The 24,101-nt window shown below is 36.1% G+C and overlaps 1 protein-coding gene across 6 annotated transcripts in view; it reads right to left on the bottom strand.

Moving 5' to 3' along the window:
* The window catches only part of CDC42BPA (CDC42 binding protein kinase alpha), a 150,223-nt gene that overhangs the window by 54,436 nt on the left and 71,686 nt on the right, over positions 1 to 24,101 (bottom strand). For all 6 annotated transcript variants that reach the window (XM_032184439.1, XM_032184440.1, XM_032184441.1 and 3 more), the window contains exons 7-16: positions 19,738 to 19,831; positions 19,009 to 19,209; positions 18,187 to 18,435; positions 15,796 to 15,875; positions 14,573 to 14,739; positions 13,591 to 13,713; positions 7,891 to 8,024; positions 6,033 to 6,275; positions 5,671 to 5,781; positions 2,306 to 2,553 (exon numbers count right to left, since the gene is read on the bottom strand). In XM_032184439.1, the coding sequence (XP_032040330.1) occupies positions 2,306 to 2,553; positions 5,671 to 5,781; positions 6,033 to 6,275; positions 7,891 to 8,024; positions 13,591 to 13,713; positions 14,573 to 14,739; positions 15,796 to 15,875; positions 18,187 to 18,435; positions 19,009 to 19,209; positions 19,738 to 19,831 (1,650 nt within the window). The remainder of the gene's footprint in view (positions 1 to 2,305; positions 2,554 to 5,670; positions 5,782 to 6,032; positions 6,276 to 7,890; positions 8,025 to 13,590; positions 13,714 to 14,572; positions 14,740 to 15,795; positions 15,876 to 18,186; positions 18,436 to 19,008; positions 19,210 to 19,737; positions 19,832 to 24,101) is intronic.

Genomic DNA, 24,101 nt, shown 5'->3' with positions numbered 1-24,101 from the left:
AAACAAAAATTCAATTTTTTAAATGAAACCACCAGCATGGAAGTTAAAAAAGGTTCACATAGAGAATTGATTTTGACCAAGCCCTTATTGACCCTTGCTTAGAATAACATACGTAATTTACTCTATGCTATATCCCTTGTAAAGCAATACAACCGTATCCTTTTAATCTGCACTAAAGGTTATTTTTAGACTACTAAATACACTTCAACCCCATGGCCACTCCAAGCTTATGGTTTAAATAATTCTACTTATTTCACCATAAAGCCTCCAGGTGCTTCCTTTTCAACACTTCCACTGAACACCTCTGTATTGGTAAACTCACAAAAAGCTTTGTTTTTCTCCTTAGAAGAGCTAAAACCAATACGTGCATGGGGAATCAAAAAACATCAGTGTCCTCTTAGAAAAAAAATCCAAACATGAATCAAATAGCAATTCTTCCATTCAGTGTTCAAGCTTCCCTTCTAAATTCCAGAACTACTACAGATGTCAATCTGTAGCATACCTTGAACAGTGAACTTCTGCATTTCCGCGGAGTCCTAATATTTGCAATGAGATTCTGCCTATCTGTGTCACAAAACACAGTTCTTCAACTTCAAAGACAAATTCTTCAAGCCTTCATTAATCACTCGTCATATACTTGGACAACCAACTTGGTATGATGCTTAAGCCCTTCCCACTGAGGGTCAAATGTCAGATTCTGGTTATGTACTCTGCTCATGTTTTACAGTTTTTCCTTATACCAACATCTGAAATACATGGTTACATCAGCATTCATTTCAGATTTTGATTCAGTTCCATTTTTTATTTACAAAGAGAAGCTAGATGAAAGGAGGTTTATGAATAGCTAGTATGAAGCAGATTGGCATTGTTAGGCCATCTGTCATTTCACTAGATGGACATCTAGTTCTAACCTCTGCAGCTGTACATAAGAATGGTTCTGATGAAACAAGTTTTTGAACCAGTTGGAGTTTGGAAGCTTGATCTTTAAGAACAGTTTAGCCTGAAGAAAGAAGTACTAACGATTCTTTCTTGATTATTCCTCCTTTTGAGACACTAATGAACTGGCATATAATTAAAGAGTATCATCCTATCACCTTTATTTATTATAAGACATCGTAGCCTTTTGTCTATTTATAACTCATAGATCAGCAAAACGGTTAAGTTGTGATAAAAAGAAAACATGCTGCTGATGCAAGTTTTACATCTCAATCTAAAACAAAGCAGGAAACTGCTCTATTAATATCTCCAGTCTACAAGTAACAGCTATACTCCATGAAGAAACAGTCCATGCACTGCATTCTAGGATATATTATCTACTTTCCAATGGTAACAGTTTATCAGAAAAACAGTGTTTTCCAACTCTATTTGCATAAGCTTTTTTTAAAACCTCTTCTATTTAGTACTTACATCCAAGGCTTGGCTATATATATATATATATATATATATATATAGTTACATTTATATGTATATATGGCGATATATATGGGCTAAGCTTCCGGTAGGAACCTCTCCTTCGTGATGTTTCTAATATCCCATCTTACTGCAGCAGGAAAAAGAAGCATCCACTTTTTTTTTTTTTTTTTTTTTTTTTTTAAATCTATAAAGCACTCTCAATTGTTATGAATGAAATTGATGAACACATTCAAGCTATGACTATTACTATCTTCAATACTACACTATCCAATGGAAAAACTCATTTTTATTGATGAATGCCTCAAGAAACATTGTCAAGGCCAGTTTTAAGTTTCACCACACGGGAGACGAAAAAGCAATTCACTGACAAAATTACTGTGTCAAAAGAGATGAAGCAACTTATGCCTACAGGAGTCTGATGACTGATGTTAACACTGGATAGAACCCAGTGTGTATTAGCCACAGTCCACAGTAACTGACTGTTCCTGTGCTGGCAGAAATGTAAGCAATAGTTGATTTCTAACATATTCGCTTTGCATCAAAGGATGAAAAGAGGAAACAGAAAAAAAACATCAAGAAAATATTTTAAATTGCAACATAAATATCAGAGGTCAATTTACACTGCACTGCTATTCTGCAGCTACAGACCTTGGAACCATCAAACAGTGCCAGAATTCTGGTGCAAAAATAACTGTTTCAATACAGGGTTGTGGATTTTTTTTTTCATTATTATTTTTGTTTGCAAAGGTGACTTTACTTTCAACCATGGCATTTGCTCAGCCAAAATCCACCTGTCTGCACTACAATTAAGAATTCACAGTGGGTCTGGAAACATACCGTGAGTCTTAAAAATACATATTCAGCTTAAAGGTAAATTCCATAAAATACTCACCTTTCTCTTCTGGTTTTCTCTAACTTGTCTTTCAAAATCATGATCTCCTTCTTGAGGGCCAGCTGCTGGCTCTCTGCATCCCGTAATTCTTTCTTCAGACTTTTTATCTCATTAGCATGCATTATTTCACGTTTAGATAGTTCTTCTTCATAGAAAACACTTTTCTTTTCCAGGTCTGCCTTTAATTTAGTGATCTCTTGCTGGTATTCTATATAGCTTACAGCAGGTGAGCGACCAACCTGTTTTTGCTAAAACAAACAGCTCCAAGTTAGCATTCAAGAATGCTGAAAGCGATGGTCAGCAGCAACTCAATATTCTTAAGTCTGTGTTTAGAAAACATCATATTACAGACTTCAGGTAAAAACATAAATCTAATTTTTTCTGAAAATGTGTTAATCACAAATCTGAATTGTACTCTTTTATCATTTTGTGATTTAAATGCAGTAATAGTTTTCACAATATTGAAAAATTGATCTTAATTTTAAACACCTCATGCTGCATTCTGACTCCCCTTACATGCAGTCAGAAAACGACCAGAGAATTAAAAGACTTTCATGCTCCCACTCATACAGTTGACAGCTTGACTTTGGACTATGATATATAGTCAATATACTTCAAAGCCCAAATAATTTGTGGAAAAACTATATATCTAGGCAAGCAGAAGCTAAATTTAAGGCTAAATTCTAGTTACAAAAAGATTATATGGATACCATAAGTGAGGAAAAACTGACCTATTTTACTTAAACTGACCACTTACATCATCATACTGGATTAACAGGAAAACAAGCTTTAAACAGTAAGAGTAATTACTTTACTTTTCACAGCTACAGCTGCATAGCTGCATCAAATGCTGCACTCACTAAAGACAATGTCCTGCCAAAAGCCAAGTATGGAAATACGTTTTAATGTAAATACATGAATAACCTGGTTAGATTTTTCTTCCTATTTTTAATATGGAATTAAATGTAGTCTAAATAAGTAAATAAAATACCTTAATAAAAAGACTGTGCTTCAAGAAGTACAGATAACTGAAAAACCTACTTCCTTAGGGCAATGCACCTTTAGGAGGATCTCACAGATCTAAGATATTTCGTTAATACTTCTATTTTTACCATAGATAACCAAGGCCTTGCATAGTTTCTTTTGCTTATGTATGAACAGGCTTTAAGAGCTAAATGTCATTGTAGAACATTCTGATGATTTGAGTTACTACCACGATGTATTCTGCAAGAAAAACGAGCCTTGCTGTTCATGTCAGCATTACAGTGTAAAACCCCTAAATGTACAAGCCAGATACATGCTGCTATCTCATCGTTTTCTGTAACTCCATCTCACACACACCAAAAAAAAAAAAAAAAAAAAAAAAAAAAAAAAAAAAAAAAAAAAAAGGAATAAAATCCTGCTGTTAGGATGCAGAATTGTAGATCAGAGGGAAAAAAGCGCCACACTAAGTAGAGATTGGTTTGGGAGGGAAGGGGGAAAGTAAGAATTTCCCTTTGTGCACAGGTAGTTAATTACTTAACTTGTTCATTACTGCCCAACATGATGAATTGCCTACACATACACTGCAGTGGAGCATGTGAAAAGCTTCTTTGCAACACCATGATTTTAATGTGTTGGTTTTTTTTTCATATTTTGTTTCATAACTAAAAATCGCAGAATCACAGAGAATCACAGAACGATCTAGGCTGGAAGAGACCTCAAGATCACCGAGTCTCTGACCTAACACTAACAGTCCTCCACTAAACCATATCCCTAAGCTCTACATCTAAACGTCTTTTAAAGACCTCCAGGGATGGTGACTCCACCACTTCCCTGGGCAGCCTGTTCCAATGCCTCACAACCCTTTCAGTGAAGAAGTTCTTCCTAACATCTAACTTAAAACTCCCCTGGCTCAACTTAAGCCCATTCCCCCTCGTCCTGTCACCAGGCACGTGGGAGAATAGGCCAATCCCCACCTTGCTACAGCCTCCTTTAAGGTACCTGTAGAGAGCAATAAGGTCGCCCCTGAGCCTCCTTTTCTCCAGGCTGAACAAGCCCAGCTCCCTCAGCCACCAGGAATGTTTCCAAGAGCTCCTTCTTGAGTTGTATTTGTCAGTCCCAAATCGGTAGTACGTAGCACGAGGTTAGATTATTCTTCCACTAATAACCATACGTTTTAGCTACAATGAAGCTCCTCTGACACCCTTGTACATAACATCACAACTTTCCATGACCCAAAGCATACACACTGTATTGTGAAATGTTGGTAAGAAAGCTACAATTCCACTTGCCTATTCTGATAATGCTACCTTGTTGTTACTAATCAGCTTACCATTTAATCTCAGTAAATCTCCAATACATTCCTCACGCCTCCTAAACTGTTATACAAACTCTTTGTTGATGGTGAAGATTCATGAAAGCAGAACAATCGCCTTAATTTTCAGATAAGAATCTGAATTCAGAGCATCAGAAGCTTTATAAATCCAAATTTCATGAGGAATGAATTTCTTTATTTTCATTTAAGGAAGGAAGGCAAAATAAAAGAATGCATGTTAAAGAAAAAACAAACCAAAACAACAAAAAAAAAACTTCTGTTAGTGACTTAATGTTGACAAACGTCCCAGAAAATTGGGAAAAATGACAAAACTGTTGTTCATGTGAATTAAGACCAGAATAGACCTAACCTGACATTTTGCACAAAATGTTTAGACTTATCCTACTGGACAAAACCCTGGGAACAGCATTTTGCTGTAAATGAAAAAAAGTCCGTAAGGAGAAACCAAAAAAACTCATCCCGTTTTTGAGAAAGTCTGTGTTCTTCAGAGCACCATATACAATGCTAAGGCATAGAATAAAATAACAGTTAATATTCTTGACTTAAATTTCTGTTTCTGAAAACACAAGCATGTGTGAACAATCTAATCAAAATTAATTCAACACTAAATACACTAAAACTTTTCCTTCATGGCTACATCAGTTGACTCCTACTTTGAAAAGAAAGATGGGTTTCTTCACTTACAATACAATACATAAAAAAACTACACAGAAACCCACACAGGCTGCAAGTGCATCTTAAATAGTCAGCTACCCTCCATTAAAAATGCTTTTACCAGGTAAACAAAGTAATAATGGAAGCAATTTGTTTCAAAAAATCGAGTATTGAGAAATATTTCAGTTGGCTGTAACACACAGGTCTGAAAGCTGCAACAGGCAAATATTCACTTTTCTGGACAATAACGCGATTCATGCTTGCATTAATATTCAGCATCAACTGGAGTGTCAAACTAACAATATCCTTTTGTCTTACATCTGAAAGCAATTCAATCAGATCCAGTCCTAGTTGACTAGCAAGTCTGCAGGTGCCAATACCTGAACACACTAACCTTTAGCCCTTCTACTTCACTTTCCAACTCTTTAGAGTACTGCTCGCTCTTCTCTCGCAATTTCCTGTCTTTGGATGCTTCAGCAGCTGCAGCTTCAGCTTGGACTTCCAGCTACAAAAATACACAATTTTTAATAGGCAGAATTCTTATATTTTATCAAAATCTATTGATGATTTTCAATAAGAAAGACAAATCTTCAGCACTAACCTGGACACTTCAAATTTTTAGAAAATAAAAATTGGTACTGTTTGAAATAACAAAGACATAAAGATTCACAGATAACATTCAAAAAATACATTTTTTGGAAAACCTTACATAAAACTACAATTTCATAGATTCTAAACAGTCTTCTCACTACTTACTTCTTTTTTAAGTCTCTCTGTTCTGCGTAACTCTTGCCTTAAACTTTCTACTTTTTGCATCACCACTTCCATTTCTTCCTCCTTATCTCGGAGCTGGCGGGCAAGTTTTTGTTTTTGAGAGTGCAAGTCTGTCAGCCGCTCGTTCATCTCTGAGAACTCCTGCATTGCCAATTTCCGCTGGCTGTGTGCATCTTTCAACTCTTTGGCTTGGGATTTTAATCTGTCACTAGACTCTGCCAGTTCCTACAGTTTAAAAAAAGAATTAAGTAATAAACCTAGAAAGCTGCAAGGCCAATTCTCTGGATGTGCATCTAAAACCTCCAGAGTGAACAGAAACTACATACTCATTTCTTTTGATAAATGCATCTACAATACAGATTGTATGCTTCTATAAATAAGGTAAGAGGCCAGGTTTTACTACTTAAGTCAGTTAAACTGCACAAACTTAATCGAAGTGTGAATTTGCTCTTCAATACAAAGGCTTTCAAGCACTCACATTAAAACATAAAAATACCTTGCTATCTTAAAAAATATCATTGACATAGTTTTTCATGATCTATGTAAATTAATAAAAATAATAGCATTCATCCCATTTTTTAAAAAAGGCTTCTGCATGAAGTGAATGGAGAACTCTGGTCTATGAAAATTTCTACTTTAAAAGCTTTTAAAAACTGACCTACACATTGGCAATCATTTCCACACACTACACCACAATATAAATTTTACAGAATGTTTCAGGCAACAAAACACTGTGTTTAACAATAATATACGATAATCATTCTTTTACAAGAACCCACATGAAAAACACAGCCAGTGCTGTGATACCCCTAGAGTGAAAAACCTTCACAAAGCTTGCTGTTGTCTTAGATCTGTTTTATTACACTATGAATGAAGGATCACAATAGTTAGTATGGTTTAATGATGTTCAGCCAAATTGGAGAAGAACAAAGAAGCAAAGAAAAGTAAGTCTAAAGATGAAAAGTGGCTGGAAGAATTAGTATTTAGCACTGTTGACATTATACAAATTTAAAAGCATTTTCTGATTTAAAAAAAAAAAAAAAAAAAAAAAAAAGATGTCCAAATCACTACAGGTTGTTTCAGAGTACAGATAGTCCTTCTTAGACAAACGGGCAGTTCTCAAGGTTTTTAAAACTTTATGAGTCAAAAGAAAAAGTGTTAAATACAGACGGCAGATAAACATTGAACGTGGACTCTACAATACTGTGCTAATACAAATAATGATGAGAAGCAAACTAACGTATTTTGCACAAAACTGTATTTTCAAATTCATTTAATCATGAAGGCAAAGTAGCCACAGAAATCAGTATTTTATTAAATAAGAAAATGAGGAATTAGGGAGATAGAGAAAACTAAAATCAGAAAAATAATTTTTCAGTCTTCATATTTGGGGTATTTTTCTACTTTTCACATCTCCCTTCTTGGGACATTTCCATGCCACACTCCTAATAGTAAATTCTGAACATTTTTTCCCTTTACAGTCTCACCCTTATTTCAGATTAATATAGTTGTCTGAAATAGTTCTTCTCTTCTCCATCTTCTAATCACTCTAATTATCATCTTAATCTGAGATTACAAAACTTTCTTTGCAACCATTCTGCAATTTGGATCATAGGGCAGTTTATTATCTGGAATTAGTCACTTAGGACCACCCAGCAATCCTACATATAATGCTTTAAATACTGTCCTTGTCTTAAAAAAAAAGTCAGAAAGCAAAGTAGGTCACATTAAACATTTGTTACCTACTCATTAATTTTACACTAAAAAGTTATTTTAAGCAAAATTAAAAAGTAAAAATAGTCTTTAGGATTTAGAATAGTCATTGACAAAACACTTTTACCTTATTAAGATCTTCCCTCTCTTGCTTCAGTGTTCTGACTTGTTTCTCAAAAGCCTTTATTTGTCTGGAAGCATCATCCAACTCCCGCCTTGCAGTGCTGGCTTCTTCAAGTTGCTGTTCTAGTTGATCAGAATCTAGAAAAAGCAGCATATTTCTAAATATATAAAGGAAAAAGTTATTCTAGAATAACATACTCTAGCTGTTCAGTAGCCTCTTCAGTATTTTGGTTTCAAATTAACACAAACCAATGCAGTTCTTACCTGGCTTTATAACAGGAATTAGGTGGTTTCAACTGCCATATCTGCTCTTAACAGAATAGAATAGGTCACAGCTTGATGCAACACAACGTAGAAAATGACAGCTTGCCTTTTCAGATTGTAATAATCACATCCTACACATAATTCTGTTCTGCATGCTGTAACATGACCTATACATTTGACTTGTGCACACCACAGAATCATAGAAACACAAGGCTGGAAAGGACCTACAAGATCATCTAGTCCAACCATCCTCCTATCACCAATACTACCCACTAAGCTACTAAATCTTATCTCGTAGCACCTTTTCCAGGCGCTTCTTGAATACCGTGAGGAATGGTGACTCCACCAGCTCCCTGGGCAGGCCGCTCCAGCGCCTGACCACTCTTTGAGAGAAAAAGTTTTTCCTGCTATCTAATCTAAATCTCCCCAGGTGCAACTTGTGGCCATTTCCTTGAGTCCTATCATTAGTTATCTGAGAGCAGAGGCCAACCTCTTCCTCATCACAGTCTCCTTTCAGGCACTTCCCAGCTCCCTCAGCCACTCCTCACAGGACTTGTGCTCCAGGCCCTTCACCAGCTTCATTGCCCCTCCAGGGCTTCAATGTCCTTCTTGTGGTGAGGGGCCCAAAGCTGAGCACAGTACTAGAGGTGCGGCCTCACCAGAGCAGAATACAATGGGACGATCAGCTCCCTGCTCCTGCTGGCTACGCTATTTCTAATACAGGCCAGGATGTCCTTGGCCTTCTTGACCACCTGGGCACACTGCCGGCTCATGTGCAGCTGAGCACTGATCAACACTCCCAGGTCCCTGTCCTCTTCACAGTCTTCTAACCACTCTGCCCCAAGCCTATAGCACTGCATGAGGTTGTTGTGACCAAAGTGCAGGACCAGGTGCTTGGCCTTGTTAAACCTCATCCCATTCACCTCAGCCCAGCAGTCCAGCCTATCCAGATCCCTCTGAACGGCCACCCTGCCCTCAGGCAGACCGACTCTACCTCCCAGTTTGGTGTCATCTTCAAACTTACTGCGGGTGCGCTCAATCCCCTCATCCAGGTCATCAATAAAGATATTGAAGAAGATAGACCCCAGTACCGACCCCTGGGGGACATCACTTGTAACGGGATGTCAGCTGGACTTAGCTCTATTAACCACAACCCGCTGGGCACGGCCCTCCAGCCAGTTATTTGCCCAGAGAAGAGCATACCTGTCCAGGCCACGGGCAGCCAGTTTCCCCAGGAAAATACTGTGGGAGACCGTGTCAAAGGCTTTGCTGAAGTCTAAGTAGACTACATCAACAGCCCTTCCCTCACCTAGTCTGGTCACACAGTCATAAAAGGAGACGGGGTTGGACAAGCACAACCTGCCTTTCGTGAACACGTGCTGGCTGGGCCAATGATACTTAATGATATCATGATACCTAATATATCTTTCCTTACAGCGTATCATAACTATAAAGAGTTTCCTTCTCCCCATGAATTCCCTCAGAAAGAATCAGCAAAAGTAACCAATGCAAGAGAGAGCTGGTAAACATTCTCTGTTCATACACTTAAAATTAACTCCAGAAGATTTTACTTACTTCTAGTATAAAAACCATTTGTGTTTATGTGACCTACTTTACTACTCTAAGTACAGAAAAACTACTACACCATTTTCTTACTGTCATTTATACAATGAAAGTACATTTCTATGACACAGCTAAATAATGTCATATTAATACTCTCAAATGCTTTAATATAAAAAGCTGGCAACCATAAAATATAACAGAAAACTGAAAATTTCTGGATAGTGTTTTCTTTCTAGCTTGTCACTTAAAAACACATATTTAAAGCAAGATATATGTGAAGGTGGGTTAATTCTGATTTCTAAAACCAAAGGCAAAATGCCTTGATATTTCATAGTTGTGGCAGGACTTCGGATTGTATGTATTTATCCACAGAACAAGGACCCATCCATACTCTTGATAGAGCCGTTTACAGCCTTTTCATAAATGCAACCCTAAGAGACTGACTCTTAGGGAAATCAAATAAAAAAATACATTTTGAGGAACTGTAATTTCTGAAACACAAGAATTTTATAAGTAAAAGAATACCATTACCTTGTACTCATACAAATATTCAGTACCATTTTAATTCATTAACTCTTGTTTAAAAATTTAAAGGAATGCATTTAAATAAGAGATGTAGCTCAAAGACATAAATTATTAACTGGCTGCCTTACATAGGCTACTCTGAAGTCACCAGCAAAAAGAAAGTTTATATATGGCTCTGCTGATCCAAGATAAATCTTTCCTCTGTGCATGAACTACTTTGTTCCATAGCTCTGTTTTTTTCTTCTGTTCCTGCCTTTTACATATTTGGCAACGTTAAAGATTCCTCAAAGATTTCTCCTATGTAACTTACAGAACAAAAATTACAACTTTGACCTCAACTAGTGAAAGCATATGCTAGCTTGTCATTACCCGAAAAAATAGGCAGACAAAAAAAAAAAATCATATTTTTCTAAGGTTCCCCTGGTTACACTCTTTAATTTGACACAATTTAACATTCATTTTTATTACCTTTTTATATGTGTGTTTACACTTAGAGTTCCAGAAGAGGCAGCAAAACAGGTTAAAGAATATAAAAGCTGGTTGTAACATGTGAGTAGTAAATGGTAATTTTCCTTCTGAGCACTCTAGCTGTTGCTCACATTTTAGCTAATATATGCAAACACTCACCGTAGGAAGTTACTGCATTACATTTAATTGCCCAAGAGATAAGCCAAAAGCATAACGTTCAGCTCTGCACCTGAACTGAACCTTCTTAAAAGTTCATCAGTTCTAGACTTGGAAATATAGATATTTTAAAGGTCATCCAGTAAGCTGGAAACTAGCTCCCCTAAATCTGCGTGCACTCAGACATGACCATCATCTGGTTTGTGCCTGTCTTATGTCAATAACTTAGTTTTAAAATCTATTTCTTAAAAAAACAAACAAACAAACAAAAAAAACCCCACACACATCAACCATAAGATCAAGTAAAATACAACATTCTCTCTTCCCAATTTTATGAAATTAACTTGGATTAGCTACAACTCAAGGCACATATGAGTGCCTTCTATTTAGTGACTGTAATGTCTGGACCTGGCAAGGTGTTCAAATATATACTGGGAAAGCTATGTGGTGACTAGGCATGAATTAGATGACTGTACGTCTTCCTTATTTGATCACATTTTTCACTTCCAACCCAAAAACCAAAAGTGCATGTTTATAGGAATAAATATATAAATATGTATGTGGCACGAAACAGAAAATTCTTACTGGTACTTAAGGGAAAATAATATTAATTAATATTCTCAATATTAGCTGCCTTTACCAGACACTGAATTCTTTTATAAATAGAAATGGATATCAGTTGTGTTGGAGAATGTTCCACACTGTTTTTTTTTGTTTTTTTTTTTTTTTTTTTTTTCTCAATACCGAAGAAAGAGAGTAATATTTGCAAGAATGCACTAAAATCTGAGCTGCAGCTCAGTAAGTCAAGAGGAAAATATGAGTTAAAACTGACTTTGTTGCTTTTCTATATATGCATGTTCTTATGAAAAAACTGTTCTAATGATTGTTGCTTTTCACTGGTCCCAAGGAACCAAAACCGGAGCTGAGTGTTGTTGCAGAACAGAGATTTCTGATCATGTCTTGCCTTTCCTCGTTACAGCAACAATTGGAAGGACATCTGGCTGGAGAACAGCTTCACAAAATCCTTTGTTCTGACACAGCACCAACAGGACATTACTCAGACTAGTGAGATCCTCCCTGAGCTACTTAAGCCACATTCACATCCAAAAAATAATGCTTATGATACAATGCAAAACTGCTACATCACGCCAGAGAAGCTGTCCAACTGTACATCTGTAACACAGACTTTTTCAGACCACACAATTTTAGCATAATATAATCTATGTGCTACAATCTGCAATTCATATATAGTGTGCTTCCGCCCTGTAACATAGCAGCAGAGTCTAAACACAGCAACTAAAATGTCTGGAAGTTAATTTCCAGTTATTCTTTCTATGGGTACCCCTGCTGGCATTCCTGAAGGAAGTGAATGACGCTTTTTCACAAATACAAACCAGAACAACTTTTTTTTTTTTCGTTTCTTTGACCCTTTTCTCACTGTATTTTCCCTCGCCACAGGTAACCTACAGTTATACAAGTAGATTTCAATCTACCGTATCTGGTTTTTCTCTCATAAAATGCACACTTTCTCCTGTTTGGGTTGACAAGAAAAATAGGATTTGTCCTCCTTCTTTCTACATTCCTAGTCTCAATACGTAACAATCTCCATCAGTCTTGTTAATTTTCCTAAATAAAATTCATCCTTACTCTAGAAATTCTTAAAATATGGTGAATCTGGGAGAGTAAGTATAACAAAGATAAATTGGGTATATTGAATTTCCTTGACTCTCCATTAATGTTTCCAGTAGCCTCTTTCAGAACACAGGATACTGCACTAGGTAGATCTTTGCTTTTAACCAGTTTGAGAGTTCTAAAAAATCATAACATGACATTAATTTAAGAAATTCAGCTCTTTACCTGCACAAATTTCAAAAATGCTTTTCAAGCTTAAAGTTCTTTCAAGCTTAAAGTACTTTTTTTTGTGTGTGAGTGTTGGCAGGGGTTGTTTTTCTTTCTTATTGAATTGTCCTTAAGTCAACCTTGAGTTCTTGCACTTGCCCATCTTCTTCCCCATCCCACTGTGGGCAGGAGGAGTGAGTAAACAGATGTGTGGCATTTAGCTGTCTACTGGGTTAAACCACAAACTAAATATTTTTCAGACTGTTAAAACTGCTAGACTGAAGTCTTCATCCCTCAAGTTTGTTTAGCCATGTAAGCAAGAATCAATACCTTCCTTCTTTCCAGTTTACTATCTATGTAACTGCACATAAAACGAGAAATACTAAGGTATGTTACAGTGGCTTGTAAACGACAGCAAAGTGACTTTGACTTGTAAAATGACAGCCATGAGTTTTGATAGAGCAAAAAATAACCAAGCAATTGCTCTATCTACACCTGCACTACATTCTTGGAAGGAAAAAAAAAAAAAACAAAACAAAAAGACACAAGGAATCACAGAGGAAATTTGTCATGGTTTCAGATTCTTAGGTAGAGCCTGATTTGCATCCATGTAAATTAGCAATACCACAATTTAAAACCAGTGGAACTTCACCACTAATGGTAATAGCAGAAGTCACTGAAATTTCCTTTCCCTTGCAACTGGAATTACTCAAGTACCAAGTACTAAGCTGCATTTGAAAAAAATGTTGCACCACAACTGAGAAGCAAACAATAAAATGAGAAGTAAAAATAGATTAGAAAATTCTTTAAAAGGAAAGCACTGGGGGAAAAAGATCTTGTCAAATTATTCTTTACTGTTACAGTTGTTACATTAATATTTATAACTTACCTGTTACCTGTTTCTTCAACTTTTCAATTTCTTCTTTTAAGCTTTTAATTTCTAAATCTTTGCTTGCTGTAATTGGGCCATCCACTGTTGAATACTGCAGAGCCTGGACTGTCTGGGTGGACTCTAAAAACAGATGTAAGAGAGAAGAACCAATCACAATGCCTGACATTTAGGTGGTCAGAAGGATATTACTGGTTAATTAAGACATGCCAAAAAGGCCCTCTACTGAGGCATTTTACATGTATGCACTTAAGGCCATATCCCAGACATTAACACCTAACACGCAGACTCAAAACCTTAAAGCAAAAACAGCACTGAGGTAGAAATTTAAATTACGATGAATATTTCAGAAAACTACAGTTGTAATTATTATTAAATGCCTCTACAGATCTAATGAAAAAACATGTTTCTTTTTTCCCCCAGAACAATAGAAAGCAACATACACCATTGAGAATTCAAGCACTGCATTAGGTTACACAGTCATTTATGTGTCAAAAATCTTTTCCAGTCTCCAGCAAGACCAAGTCTTACTCCTGTAAAAAAAAACTATACGTGTCTACAGATTAGGATGCTATGATTTATAATTTCTAATGGCTAATGGTCAATTTTTTCAGGATGCTATAATGCCAATTATTTTCAGGATGCCATGATATATAATTTCTGATGAGTAGGGACCGATTACTTTTGGCAACTGTCAACTGGACAAATTAAGTTCTTAGAGATTTTTACAATTAAATCTTTACACCAGAATGGTTATATAAGACATAGTGCAAGCAGTGTTAGCATGTTTTAAGAAGTTGCATACATAGGATATTTCAAGCATAAAGACTATTAGAAGTTTAATATGTCAACAGAAATAAGAGATTTTTTTTTCTTCTAGAAAGCATTCCATAAGTTATATTTTTTTTCTCCACTGAATAAACTGTGCTTCACATAACAGAAAGCTAATTAAGTCAAAATCATGACAGAAAGATTTTTCTACCTTGCAGTTTTCTACTAAGTTCAAGCTTTTCCTGTTCTAGACGTCTTATTCTCCTCTCATAAGCTTCTGTTGCTAAACTGTCCTCCAAAGTTCTTTGGATACTTGCATCAAGATCCATGGAGGGTGGTCCAGCTGTCAGTCTGAGACAGCTGCGGTCTGAAAGCACACTGGGAAAGAAAATAAAACAGTATTTGATTTTACAACAGGATGTGTTTAAAATTTAAAAAACAAAACAGTAAAGTTGTTTAAATTGTGAATAACTACATAAATCATTACACAATAAAATAATACTTTGTCAATATGTGCTTAAGAAAACTTGAATTCATTTCTACCTAGCATGACTGATATCCCCAGTACATTTTTAATAATATAAAAGTGAATAAACTCCTGATTAAAAATGACCATTACAGACAGTTCAAGTTAGCTTCCAGATAGCAAAAAGTGATTTTCTAAAGAGTAAGATTAGAGTAACAGTTTATTTTAAAATTATTCATCAAGTTTGCCAAATACTTTACTTATAACAACTACAACAAATGGTGTGAAATTATCACATGAAAATCAGAGCATCTATATATCAGAAATACTGTGAGGCCTTGGTTTTGTGTATACTCATTTACACATACTGCTACTTATGCAAATAATCCTTTTGAAATCTACAGGTCATCTCACATAACCAGTACTAAGCACGTTTGCAGAAACATGCCTGCCTTTTCAATAGTTGTAATCATTTATAAAAATAAGTAAATAATGATTAAGGAAGAGTACGTAGATTTTGTTGTTACTGTTTTACTTAGCAGTAGAGATGACCATGACAAATACCATGTTAATACAAAATATCAATTAAGAATAATTTTTTGTTTTTTCCATTCAAACTTACAAGAGTTTCAAAGGACTAGAAATAAAACAGTTTTTAAAGACTTATAGGCCAAGTTCTCTCTGGGTCCACATATCTAATCTTATCTTTGCCATAAGTGGTCAACTTCTTACACTGTCTGAAAAACACCATTTTCAACATAACACCCCTGAACACAGTTGGTGACCTTTAGATTGATGTAAATTTTACCTGCAGAAGGTTCACTGTTTTGGACATACAGCATTTTAGCTTATTCCCTGGTAATCTCCTCAGTATACCACATTCCTTTCTAATCTGTCTACTGTGGGTTTCAGAGAGAAACAGGATATTATGGAACTATCCTACTGACAATTTCAGAAATCTTACTTACCAGCTACTCGTATATGTGAAACCCACAAATGGTAAATGATGGCCAGAAAATGCAGTGTGTGATGGTGGAGGCATTGTCTCCTAGAAAAATAACACAACAGTTGAGCAAGTAATATCCCACTGGATTAGAAAAATAATAAAAAAAGAGTTTAATCATGTGTGAAATGTTAGCGACAATATCATATTAACTAGATTCTCAGTCATCCTTATGTACAGCTCAAATATGAAATGGCATCACCTAAATCTACCTATAATAGCTGGCAATATATAAAAATATAACACGCTGGCATAAAAATGTTTTTCTGATTAAACAGGCTATCACTGGAGGAAAGCGGAATATACTAAAGATTAAAAGACAATTGATTCCTTCCATTTTTCAAGAAGCTGTTAGCACACACAGTATTTTTCATTCCCTCTTTTACTCCTCTCTGCTCTTCAGTCAGCAGCGCTTTTGCCCATAGGTTTACCCCTTTTCTGAGTAGGCTCTCTCTATTTTGAGGGAACAATAGTTAGACATTTTCTAGAAAAAAGTATTATAAGAGGGTTTTCTAACCTCATTAGTATTTTGAACATTTTTATCATCGTTGTTCCTTTTCTCTGCCAGACAAATCAACAAACTACAGACAACTACAAATCAAGACAAATCTCTGAGTTTCTCTTCAGGCTAAAACAACCCTGTTGCTACATTTCTGGAACTCTTATGAGTTCTAATATTCTTAAGTATATTGTTAAAAGTTTCCTGTTTAATCCCAAGATGCAAGGTTTATGTTGTTACACTACAGGTTGCCGCCCAGTCTGTCTTGCATAATGCCTGCTTACATAATGGTCATCAAAGGCAACCCCCTGTGAAGAAGCTTGTGACCCTGAAAGTGATAAAGCATTTGAAATAAAAGAAAATTTAATGCTTTTTTTTTTTTTTTTTTTTTTCCCTGAAATCAAACAGAGAAAGAAGAAGAAATCCAAAATTACTTCTTTGGTGGTGACATCAACTATATTACTTCACAAATTTGACCTTAAAACCTAGCAGAAAAATGATCTTCATATCAAAAAAGGCCCCTAGACAGGAGAAGCTTAGACAGTGTGAATAAGGTACAAAAAGTAATCAAGTTTTACAAACACCTGCTACAGACAGAATCCATTTTTACCACCCAATCCTGACAGTTGTCCCTGGACAAAATAATATGCAAATGTATTGGAAGCTGGTATAAAAAAGTTGTAAGATAAAAATAGTTGTGAAGGGAAATGGGCAATACCAGATTCAAGTGGAAAACAACTGAGAATTAGGACTGCTTTACACACTGTAGCCACAGAATTTATTACTTTTCATATAGTTCAAGTTGAGAGTTTTTCCACCTCTTCCAGACATTTTGACATTCAGTATAAGAACTGATGAAAAAAACGTAAAAAATGCATGTTGTTCTTATGTAGCTAGACTGATTCGCCTGATCTGTCTGCTTGAAAGGTGTTCCATACCACATACCTCTACCACTGGATTTCATCTGGTTTTACTGTGCTGTTGGAGGAAGGGGAATGCAAACAACAGTCACATCCTGCCTATATCAAGTCATGTTGACTAAAGCTTATTTGTGGGTCCAGGAAGCTCAATGGAACTGAGAAGCATAAGCAGTTCAGAAAACAAAAGCAAAAGCAGTGCAAATGCTTCACCTCACATGCAAACAACAGATTTCTGCACCTTTCAATAAATAAAAATGCATTTCCAAAGAGATGACACAAGGCATTTCTCTGATGCTAGGATCCCTATCATCTGTCAAAGGTCCTGTTTAATAGCATAGAAACACTAAGATTGTTAAAAATCATCAGCTGCAAGCTTTTTAGCAAAGGCAAAATTATTTATTTCTCACTAAGATTGCTCCTGAAAAAAACAGCTGTAACATTTTTCCTAAATTTTCTAAAGCTCAACTTAAGTCAGAAAAGAAGCTTGAAAAATTTTAGTCAGAATGAACTGAGATTTGGCAGAGATACAAGCAATTACTAATACAGCACTACAACTAAATGCATTATGCAAACTTAATACAAAAACCAACAATGTTCTATTAGAAATCGTGGCTTGCAAACTATCTACATATCAATATATTATTATTTATAAAACCTGGACATTAAGAAGTTGTCACTACAAATAAGTCATAGTGTGAGTAAAGCATGTGAAGTTACAATGACTGTACAATATTTAACAGAAATTATCCCTACAGATATATACTTGGAAGATCAGACTACAAGCTACGAATTTATACCCCCCTGCAGGTTCTTCAAAGCTTCATTTATTTATTATTTGTGCAGAACATCATGAACACACAGAAATGAACTGCCATTTTGTCTTGTTGTAAAGTATAAAACAAAAACAGATTTGTCAAAATGTTAATTATATACTTACAGAATTTTTTAAGCAATCATCATCCACGTCAAAGTTTGAGGTATCAGTGGGGCTGCTGACTTCTGGGATGTAAGGTGCGTCACAGTTTTTAATGTTATCCCAATCAATTCCAGCAAAAAATGGATGGTTCTTAAAGTCTTCTATCCCATTTTGCCCAAGTCGATGTTCTCTGCTACAAATGAGCCTTCGGATGAGGTCCTTTGCACTTTCAGAGACATCTGTCACTTGAGCAGGAAACTGAAACCTCTCCTTAAAAATTAAGATAAGAGCAAACAGTTTGTTACCACCAAAAAGTTGGAGAAATCACTCTTCTGAGTGAAAACTATTATGTAGAAAAACAAATGTGCAAATACGCATGTTCTTAAATTTACATAGTAAGGTTTCTAGGAAAAAGACTTCTGACAAAAGATAGAACCTATTAAAAATGTATCTCCTAGATTTTCTTATTTGAATTTATCTTAAACTGTAGGATTCTGCACAAGTGGAAGAACACTTAAGAATCTGCTGTATAGGCCAACCAGTAGAACCAACAGAAGAAAGTAACACAAAAGGAGCAATACAACGTATCCAAGACTTGTTCCATAGAGCGAACTAGCAGCCATGTTTCCAAATCCACATTTTAGCTTTGAACTGCTTTATCCCAAAGCAAAGCCATCTGCAATCCATAACCATAAACTCTATACGGAAACATACTTTATGTTCTACATTTATAAACATTGACATAATCATTACATAAAACCTCATTTTTAAATACACCTCCAAGTTACTCCATTGCTTATTAAAATTAGCTGAGAGAGAGACAGAAAGAGAAAATGCACTAACTTTGTGGTTCATTATTTTCCCATAGGTCTCCACCAAGGACTCAGCATAAAAGGGTGTTTCTCCATAAAGCATTTCATACATGCAAACGCCCAGGGACCACCAGTCACACTCAGGCCCATACTTCCCTTTTCCATCTTCCATGGCCTGTAAGATTTCTGGAGAGATGTAGTCTGGCGTTCCAACGGCCACTGAAGATTGGACCTGTAGAAGTTACATTTGCAGGACTAAAATCAACTTCCATCATTACAGACACTGCAGCTTGTGGCACTGTGCATGTATATAAACTTAGCCTAGTTTAACCTAAACACAAAAAAAAGCTTCTAAATTTATAAAAGAACACTTAAGCATCCAAGTTACTTCATTAATAGGCATTCCAATGACATTTTTTGATAAACTCTTATGAATATTTAATAAAAGAGAAAGAAAAACTGCCAAAGGTTAGTCTAGAGTTGTTATTGATTAATTAGGTTTTAGGGCACATATCACGCCCTGGAGTGTTATATTTGAGAGAATATATATGATTACATATATTAACCAAAGCATTTTATGAACAGTAAGTCCAGACAGCATGCAGTAGTATTTTGAACTCAGGCTAGTTACATACCAATACCATTGCAATTCCATTTCATTTGACATAAGGCACCTTTTCTCTTTATTAACATATATTTTAGTGGCTAGCAAGGGACTGAGGAAAATGTGTTTATGAATATATCATTCTTTCTAATTTACCGTTCCATCTTCCATCAGTTTCAGACAAGAACCAAAATCTGCTAATCGAATATGTCCATTCATATCCATCAAAATGTTGTCTGGTTTAATATCCCTGCAAATGAAAAAAAAAAAAAACATTTCAGAATTAGTCCCCAAATGTATTGCATAACATATAGTCCAATCATTAACTCTGCAACACTCTTTATCATTGGAAAACATTAAAGATCAGTAGATGGGACACTATCACAAATCACATAACAAAATGTACACCAAGGGACATTTCATGACGGGCTGTACATCAAATCATACAACGTATATTGATTTTAGTAAGAATTGTGCAGTCAAACTCTTCTCACAGGTAGGTAGGAAAGGCAACTTTATTAGCTCTGAACTACAAGCATACAAAACTTTAAATCATCTGAAGAATTTTAGCGAAGTGCTCTGAAGTGAAAGATGAACACAAACACTGAAGACATAAAATGATCTCTAAGTTTTACTGTAGAACTGTAAGTTTTACTAGAGTGTTAATGAAACACTAAAATAACTAACAGATTATTAAAATTAATGTCTTTCGTCAGCATTTTTCTCTCAAATCTCAGCCCACTACGTACGTCTGTCATGCTGCTGAAATAGACCAACAAAGCCATTGTACAAACTGCTGCAGCTCTGCTTGGCCAAAATCTGCATCTGTCCCACTCAGGTCATGATACAAATGGAAAAATCCCTTCTAAACAGGCATCATAACAAACACTCCTTATTTTGCAAAATTGATGTTGTGTTTGTTTGTTTTTTTTGTCTCCTGTTTTACAGATACCCAAGTATACTGAAATATAGATAAAGTATAGCAGAGTAGAGGGGGAGAATCACCTCCCTTGACCTGCTGGCCAAGCTTCTTTTGATGCCACACAGGATACAATTGGCTTTCTGGGCTGCAAGTGCACCCTGCCAGCTCATGTTGTTGTTCTAAACATTGCTTATTGTGAATTTATAATGGCAAAATTAGAAAGCCATCTTGAGTGGCATTATGGAAGCAACTGTGCAAAGCTCTCACTCTGTTACACCCAGTTATACACTGTTATACGCAGTCACTGATAATTAATAGAGTACCATCACGTCGTTTTGACACAAGAGTATTTTGTGAATTAGGGTTATCATGTATCAGTAAAGCCATCGGTTTTGTATCAGGCTTTTACTCCAATAAATATTTTCACATGGATATATATATGCAATAATTCACGTGTTGCACCTGGCTTTATAAACAACCTTTTATAAACATCCATTTACTGCAACTAACTTCAATCCTGATTCACTCACAACTTTAAAAAATTAATTCACAAAAGCAGAAACATTATTACAATTTACTTTTTTTTTTTTTTTTTTTTTTTTTTTTTCCAGGTCTTTTCAAAGCAGTATTTGTATTTTAACTAAAATTGGCACAGGCACCTGACCACCCATGGTTTAAATGCAGCTGGCTTACCACAAAACCCTGTTTACTCCCGAAGCTGCAATCCTCCCATTCTTCAGGCCCGCTGCTGACCCAGTCACCAGAAGTGACAGCAGCAAAAGCCAAAGAGAAGTGAGAAGCAGAGCTAGAACCTGCCAGCAGATCCCAGGTACCAACCGATGTGCAATTCTGCAGCTCTCCGGGGTCCCTGGGGTCACAGCAGTGACAGCACGGCTACTGATTTAATGCCTAACAGCTTGTGTCTTGTGACTTGAACAACAGATATTACAGAGCACGAAGAGCAGTGCTGGTATTGCCTCCAGGGCACTCAATCTCTTCATTTTAAGTATAGATAATATTGCTGGTATCTCAGATTCCCCGTGTAACCAGCCCGACTCTCATGCAAGCAAAGCCACACCATTAACTTGAATGACACTCAGAAATCAGTTTCTGTTCTACCGTATCTTGGGAACCAAACAGATTGGCACACAAACCTTAGAAGACCTTACAGCATAAAAACACAAGGTAAAAGTTCAATTTCAAAACTCAAAGTGGCCCACGTTGAAAATAAATTTTAGCTGTCTTACAAAAACGTTTATAAAATAACAACTAAACTCTATGTGAAATTAAACTTTTTGCATCACGTGACATAGCATAATGAAGACATTTCATTACAAAGCAAATCATAAAAATTCACCAATCCCATTCTCTGAATAACATTCTCCCTCTTGAATTTTGCTGACTTGGAATACGCCAAAGAATTGCAACCTGCAGACTGCAGAAATAGTTTTATTTATTTTACAGTGACCCACCAAAACCATGTTCCTAACTGAAAACAAACACATGCTATGGAGGCCTCTGGAAATGTAACTTCAGTATAAAACACTTTGCAAAAGCATGCAAGTTCCTCTTAGAAGCTGGCCCTAGTTCAAGCTAAACAAAAACATGAGTCACCTCGAGACTCCATTTTTCCATGTTTTATCTTTTAGTATGTTCCTAAGAGAAATAATAAGAATAATTAGTATAATAAAACCAAACTGACCTCCTCCACCCCGTCTCACAAAATAGCGGAAAACATGAAAAAGCTCACTCTGTTTTCTGCACTATGCTAAAACAGACCTGCAAACCTTGAAAGCACTCAGAGGAACAAGTACTTCTTGCACAGTGAAGCTTGTGAGGCTCAGAAATAACTTTACATGAGGAATTTTTACAGTTAAGGAAAAAGAAGCCAACTTCATGTATGTTATGGGGAAAAATAATGTCATAAACCTCGCATCTCTGCTGAGCACTTTTTAGATTCCATTAAAATTAAGAGCTTTACTCCAGGTTTTTGTTTTGAAGATGTTTTGAAGAAGTTTACTCCTTTGGTGATCAGAACTGATTTTTCTTCTCTTCTAAACACAGCATGGTCTTCCCCATATTCCTTGGCTCATCCCAGTTCCCTTGGTGTATGCACTGGACCCCTGCTTCCATCTCAGCTGTAATTCTATTCCTATCACCTCGAAAGCTCACCTCAGAAATTGAGATGTCCAATCTTCCACAGCCCATCAAACCTGTATCACCTCCATTCTGATTTCATTCTTTCACTATCAGCTTCTTCTCTTTAATCCTAGTTTCCCTGCCTGTACATATGTAAACTTTTTTCTCCTAAGTTCTCAGCAGCCAGTATTTCCCTGTGGTCACTTCCCAGATTCCACTCCCACTCCCACTGGTTTCTTATTCCTCCAGTCCATACTTCCTCTGTCCTCTTGCTTCATTAACCTTTTGTTCTGCTACACATAAATATTCTCTGGTACTGCAAGGTAGAGCACTATTATCAGAGTATCCACGCTGTCTCTAGAGTACTATTTACCATCATCTCCTGAAACTGCAGTGAAAGTCCCTTCGTTCTCAGAGCTCTGAAACAGAGCAAACCTGCAGAAGAAAACTGCAAGGAACATAGGAGGCAATGGGTACAGGCTGTTAGAGACAGACCCAGCACAAAGCAAATCTGTTTTGAACTGAACAAGTTCTTTGCAAAGTACACCACAGTGTATTAACGGGGCATGGGTACCCACCATACCCAAAGAAGTACAAACCTTCCTTATATTGACTTCTACTCAGTACTGTCACCAGAGGTGGTGATCTAAGCACAGACTGCTGTTCTGTTTTTTTGTTTGTTTGTATGAGTGACATACCAGCCTCACAGGACCCAGAAGTCTCAAGCAAAGAAACTTCTTAAAACACACATTTGGCCATTTAAACCATGTCAGAGGACAGCCATGGGAATGACTTCTATTTCTTTCAGTTGCTTTAGCCTTGATTATAGGGGAAAATCAGTACTCAACAGCAGATTGGACAAAGTGATGCAATTTGTATTTGTATTTTGCAGACTTTATTATTTGCTCCTGTTCAGCTGAGGAATGCCACAAGAACAACCAGTTTGTGTGACGCTGGCAACTTCACTTGTGCAGAAAACAGAAGCGTGAAGGCTTCTAACAAAAACTGAAAAAATATTTAAAGAATCATTTTTCAAAATTCAGAATACTTCTTAGTTTAATGTGGGGAGCTGTTCATGCTTCAGATTGGCTTGTTTATCCAGATCACTTCACTCAACTCTCTTTAAAATAAGTTTACCTTCTTAAGCCATAGTTAAAACCCAAACATTTTACATACAAACTGTGTTAATATAAACAAAATTCTGCAAAGAGAGTACAGCAGACATTTGGATTATTGCCATATATTTTGATTTCTCTGTTAATGAGCCAGAGTAGAATTTCATTTGTTCGGTAAGACTCGAGAAAAAGTATTCCCTCTGAGACATCCTAAACCCATGCATAGCACATTCCAGTTGCAAAACAAATACTTGTGAATCATTTTTTTTTCATGGATTAATTTCCGATACTGAATGAAACTTTACAAATTGTGAGGTCTTGCATATTGAAATTTGGGCTAGCTG

This window comes from Aythya fuligula, chromosome 3 (genome assembly GCF_009819795.1).
Source record: "Aythya fuligula isolate bAytFul2 chromosome 3, bAytFul2.pri, whole genome shotgun sequence".
Classification (NCBI taxonomy): domain Eukaryota; kingdom Metazoa; phylum Chordata; class Aves; order Anseriformes; family Anatidae; genus Aythya; species Aythya fuligula.
Note: the sequence above shows the minus strand (reverse complement) of the source record. Positions and strands in the feature narration are given on the sequence as shown.